The sequence below is a fragment of the Camarhynchus parvulus genome, chromosome 8 (genome assembly GCF_901933205.1).
Source record: "Camarhynchus parvulus chromosome 8, STF_HiC, whole genome shotgun sequence".
NCBI lineage: Eukaryota > Metazoa > Chordata > Aves > Passeriformes > Thraupidae > Camarhynchus > Camarhynchus parvulus.
Genome location: NC_044578.1, coordinates 30,061,177 through 30,067,291, shown reverse-complemented (window position 1 = coordinate 30,067,291; position 6,115 = coordinate 30,061,177). Strand labels below are relative to the sequence as shown.

Genomic DNA, 6,115 nt, shown 5'->3' with positions numbered 1-6,115 from the left:
CATCACACACACACACTGCACACACTGAGCACATCACACACACACACACTGCACAGACACACACACACACACACACTGCACACACTGAGCACATCACACACACACACTGCACACACACACACACACATGAGCACATCACACACACACACTGCACACACTGAGCACACACAACACACACTGCACAGACACACTGAGCACATCACACACACTGCACAACACACTGAGCACATCACACACACACACTGCACACACTGAGCACACACACACACACACACTGCACATCACACACACATGACACACAAACACAGCACATCACACACACACACAACTACACAACACACTGAGCACATCACACACACACACACTGCACACACACACACACACAACAGCACATCACACACACACACTGCACAGACACACTGAGCACATCACACACACACACTGCACACACATGAGCACATCACACACACACACTGCACACACACACACTGAGCACATCACACACACACACTGCACACACTGAGCACATCACACACACACACACTGCACAGACACACTGAGCACATCACACACACACACACTGCACACACTGAGCACATCACACACACACACACTGCACACACTGAGCACATCACACACACACACACACACACACACTGCACAGACACACTGAGCACACACACACACACACTGCACAGACACACTGAGCACATCACACACACACTGCACACACTGAGCACATCACACACACACACTGCACACACTGAGCACATCACACACACACTGCACACACTGAGCACATCACACACACTGCACACACTGAGCACATCACACACACACACACACTTGCACAGACACACTGAGCACATCACACACACACATTGCACAGACGCACAGAGCACATCACACACACACACTGCACAGACACACTGAGCACATCACACACATTGCACAGACACACTGAGCACTGCCTTTCTCACCCTGAGGAAAAACCACTTCTCCAGGGTCAAGCAGGGCCAAGGTGCTGCCAGTTGCAGGCTCTGCTGAAGGGGCCCTTGGCTGGACAGAGGCACAGGGCACTGAGTGTGTGGTGGCAAAGGGCTGACCCAGGCAATGTCACCCCCAGGGGACTCCTGCCAGGGTCAGTGCACAGCAGGGCACTAAATCCTGGCATCCAGCCCTGAGAAGCCACAGCAGGCCATGAGCTAGATCTGCACTTGAATCTGAGGGCTCTTGCCACACTCAAGAATATTTGCCCACTCTTCTCTGCTGAGTATCCCAGGAGAAGAAAAGATCTTTTGAGGGCAGCATTTTAAATCTAAATGTGATGCAGTATGAAAATTTCCTTGTATAAAAGCTAAAGGAGGATATAAAATAGTCAAAGAGAGAGAGACTGGTGCTGCCACACTTGTTAGTTCTGGGATATACTGCTTCACTCCCATTCATTAATAATTTTCTGTGAGATCTGTCTGAATGAGCCCTCTCATGCATTAAATGTCAGCAGTCCTGGAGGCAACACCTGCCCACAGTTGTACCAGCCTGGAACAGGTGCCCTGCACCTACAGAGACGGTTTGGAAAGCAGAGTGGTGTGGATTGGCTTTTCAAAGCCATGGAGATTCTTCCAGGAGCAGCAGCCTGGGGCCACCTGCCCCAGACACGGACCTTGCCAGTCCCACAGGGTGTTTCTGCTCCAGGACTGTGTGTCACTCCCAGTGCCAGCTGCCAGCAGGAACACTGGCTGTGACTGACAGCCTTGCACAGAACACACAAACACCCTGCTCCCTGGGGCTGCTTCCCCAGACAAAAGAAATCCCACTGCTCACAGCAATTCACAAATGAAAAGCAGACAGGTTTCTTTTAAATATTATTTATTCCTCAGAGTGTACAACTAGAACATAAAAATATTCCTTGGTGAAAGCAAACCAGAAGGGGTAGGAAATTAAGGCCAAAGGAAAAGCATTTCACTGTTCCAAGGGAAGAAGCCTTCAGAGACAGAACTTGGAGACTCCTCACGCTTGGAAGTTTGGGCTGTATTTCTGTATCACAGACACTTCTGTAGCAGCTCCAGAAGTTATCCATCTCACTGGGACTCAGGACCTGATGGAATGGTTTCTAGTTTGTTCTCTTTGAGAACCCAATTACTTCAAGTGCATCACACCAGTAAATGAAATCAGTGCAGTGCTTTATTTATTATTAGGCATTTGTTTTTCTTTATTGTGACTACATTATAGCTGCCACAAATACTCTGAGCAGCTGAATTAAAACAACACACTCTTGAATATTTCCAATCCCTCTAAGCCTTGGTATTTTTCATGTTCTCCAATACTTGGATTTTTCTGACTAATGAACTCTTCCAATTGCTGGGAAATATTGAATGCAATTAGTACTTCAATGCACAGCCTCAGTGTACACCGTGCCTCACAGCTGAGCACTGTAAAGAGCCCAGGGCTCAGCAGAAGAACCAGAAATCCAGAAGATAAAAGGGAGATTTATGCACACTCCCACCAAGGCCTAATGCAGGATTTAATTGGCAGGGTTAGCAATAAAGGGGCTGCAGAGAGAGCACCGGGGTTGTGGCCCCAGCACAGCTCACAAAGCAGTAACAAGTTATGATTCCCAGGCTGCAGAATTAGAAATTCCATTTGGTTCCTCAGCTCACACTCCCCCGTGCCAGGCTGCAAAATGTGACCAAGCCACTCTATTTCTTTGCTTCTCCCAGCCCAGGTTTCTCTCTTCAAGGGGAGATACAAATCACTCCCTCCAAGCCTTCTGCAATCCCATCCAGCCTGGTCCTGCACTGCTGCTGCAGCTGCTGCAGCTCTCTCTGCAGGCTGGCCTCCCTCAGCTGCAGCTCTCTGATCACCTCTGCAGCACTGACAGCTGCAGCAGCCTCCCTGGACACACACTGGCCAAAGGCCATCTTGCTGGCAGGCTGCTTGTCCCTCAGCACCAGCCTGCACAAACCATGCCTTCTGGTTTTCTGTGGAGCACAGAGGGCTGTGAGACCTCTCAGTTTCAGTTCAGTGCTTTCCTGTGCTTTTCTAGCAGCGGCAGAGAACCTCTCCTTCTGCAGTTCTTCTCTTGTTGCCACCTGTAGAGGGAAGAAAGAGGAAGGGAAGAGCAGGGTACATTTGTGTGAAAGAAATCCTCCCCCCAGGAAACAACACCAATCATCATGTTTGGACCAGGACAAACCAAAAAGAGGAGCCAGCTGTGAGTGTAAACTAAAGCACGTGGCAGAGCAAAGTGAATGAAGCTGGGCTGTGCCTTCAGCCAGGCAGCAGCCTCAGGACCCAGAGAGCTGCCTGCAGTCACTTGTTTGCACATTCCCTGTCCAGCAGCCCCTCAGTGATGATTTACACACAAGGTCTCTGCGTGCTTCCCTCTCCCTGGGGAGGGGGTGGGCTCCAGAGCAAAACACACGCAGCAAAAAGGGAGAGCCAGCAGAGTCACCTGCATCCCTGCTGTGCTTTGAGCCACCAGGGTCTCATAACAGATCAATTGCCTCGTGAACAACAGCATTATTTTGGTTTGCAAATGTTTCCTGCACTTGGCAATGCTGAAAAGTAGGGGTGACAACTGTAAGCAAGCAATTCCTTAATTCTCAGTTCTCGTTATGGGGTAACAATTAGGAAAAGGAAAATAATGGAGCAGAGTCAAGGAGAGGCCAAGACCAAAATGAGTACCAGGCAGCACACTTTCACTGAAGACAAGGCCCAATAAAATAAAAGCTTCTCTTGTGACAGCATCACAGTCTGGATTATAAAAGCAATTGTATATACTGGGATTTTTCCAAAGCATTTGATTTAATGTTCTCCAACAATTTGATTTGAAGAACTTGCAAGATGGTAATTGCCCTGCCAATTTTACTCGTGGATTAAATATGAATTCAGTGACTCATCTCAAAATGCACTTGTCAGTGGGGAAACATCTGTAAAAGAGGCACCCTGCTAAGGCCTTCAGGGAAATGGCTCTTGGCCCAATGGGATTTTCTGTTTCTGCTATGGCAAAAAGCTGCCAAATCAACTCAGTCAAAAAGCAGCAAAGTTTCCCCAGAGCAATGCTGCCTCTGCAACCTGCACAAATCCCAGAGCTCTCCTGAGACTTGTGCACAGTTCTGGAGTTTGTGCCTCAAAAAACCACAGGGAAACAGAGAGCAGGAGTCACAGGCAGGGCATCCAGGGACCCACAGCCCAGAAAACAAACCTTAGAATATGAAACTTAGAGAGGTCAAAATATTCCATTCGTGGAGACACACACAGAGTTTGTTTTACTTCCTAAAAGGAAGTGGGGGAAAAAAGTGGTAAAGATCAGACTTTGCTGACAAAGCCATAAGAAGATCAAAATTCGAGTTAAGATATTCAGCTTCAGAGTAAGACACTGTTTCCTACTGTGAGGATAATGAACCATGAAATGCTTCAGTGCAGCTCCAGGGACAAAGCCTTTGGCCAAAGCTCAGCTCAGGTCAAGCTCAGTGCTAATGATACCCCTTCCAGCCTTGACATTGCTCTGCAACCCCTCCCCCTCCTGCCCGTGGGTGAAGCTGAACAACTCCTCAGGGTTTTAGATCTGCAGATCTGCATTAAGATATCTGTACCTCAGACATCACAGCTCTGACAAGTTCCCTGTAAAGTCAGGGATATTTTGGCAGCTCTCTGAAGCACCAGAGATCAGGCAGAGCTCAAAGCAGCCCCAGCTGCAAGGACAAGGGTCCTGAGGTAGTGAAGCACCTGCAGCATTTCCCCTGTGGAGCTGCAGCTGCTCAGGCTCAGAGCAGCTGCTGTCTGCGAGAAGAAAAGGAATTTTAGCCCCCAGATCAGGAGGGAAGGTTTCATTACTGAACCAAGCTGAGAAGGGGATGGCATGCAGGGGATCAGTGTGCACTCTCAGACAGTGAAACACTGCAGCTGTGACAGCTGCAGTCACAGCTGAATTCCTCCAGACACCAACTTCACCAGGGCTTCGCTCGCTCATCCCACATCTTCCTGCAGAATATCTTCAGGAGTTCTGCAGCCAAGTAATTAATCCTCTCCATAGTCTTCTGATGAGTTATTCTCACCCCTCAGCCTCGGCTTACAGAAGATTAAGAGAATCAATCAAATCAGAAAAGGAGTACATGTCTCTGAATTTTTACTAACACATTAAAGGCTTTATCGATGCAGAACCATCTGTTAAAGGAGACCTCTGTTGATTAAGGCATTTGAACAGAGAATTGCAGCTGAGAGAAGTCTATCTTTGTCCTTGTCCAAGAACCAGGGGTCCCTCTTTATCATAATGCCCGAGGAATCCCAGGGACATCTCTTGCTGTTGGCTGTAAGAATAACTGAGGTGCAATCCTCTAACACCACTTCAGAAGGAACAAAACTGAAAAAATAAATTCAGTGTTATCTGGTCTCCCCACAGCCAATGAATAAATGGGAAATGATGTTTGCACAAAGTGGATTTAACACTGGAATCCAGGATGGGAAAAATTTCCCATCAGTTACAAACAACAACATCACTCAGCAAACAGAGCCCACAAGATGTTATTTATTTTTCACATTAAACTCCAGCAGAAGCACAGTAAGGCTGTATAAAAGCATTCTTAATGAAACATAGGTTTTCATACCCTCCACCAGTCAAAACTGGAGAATTTTATTATCCATTAAACAAGGCACATGATGGAGGAGCAGCGTGCTCCTCTGAGCACTGAGTGCATCCAGCTCTGACCCACAGCAGCAGCAGGGATGGGAATTACTGCAGGCAAGCAGGAGCAGCTCTAAGGACCAGGACAGCAACCCTAGAGCCAGGGAACAGAAGTGTAACAGCACCTGCACCCAAGCATCAGAAGGACGTTGCACACGCTAGCTTCTATAAAGAGGACCACTGTTTCCTGAGATAAATTAGATAAACTTAAGAGGGGAAATTTTTTAAATTATCAATATTAAATAACATAACAAGTTCAGCAAAGCACTATTTATTTCCTATCAGCACAATCTGGAACTGCAAAGCTAACTCCAGTTCTGTTCTTGGAAGGCTCTGCAAACATATGTATGGCCACAGATACTCTTGTTGCAGTTTATAGATTTCAACTGCTAAAAATCTCCAAGGGTTACCTTCAAACAATATCCTTTA

General features: G+C 47.4%; 1 protein-coding gene across 1 annotated transcript in view; it reads right to left on the bottom strand.

The window, feature by feature from the left end:
* Positions 1-1,880: 1,880 nt before the first annotated feature.
* The window catches only part of TEDC1 (tubulin epsilon and delta complex 1), a 70,476-nt gene continuing 66,241 nt past the window's right edge, over positions 1,881-6,115 (bottom strand). Inside the window, exon 8 of the mRNA XM_030952977.1 lies at positions 1,881-3,092. Within this exon, the coding sequence (XP_030808837.1) occupies positions 2,736-3,092 (357 nt within the window). The 3' untranslated portion in view covers positions 1,881-2,735. The remainder of the gene's footprint in view (positions 3,093-6,115) is intronic.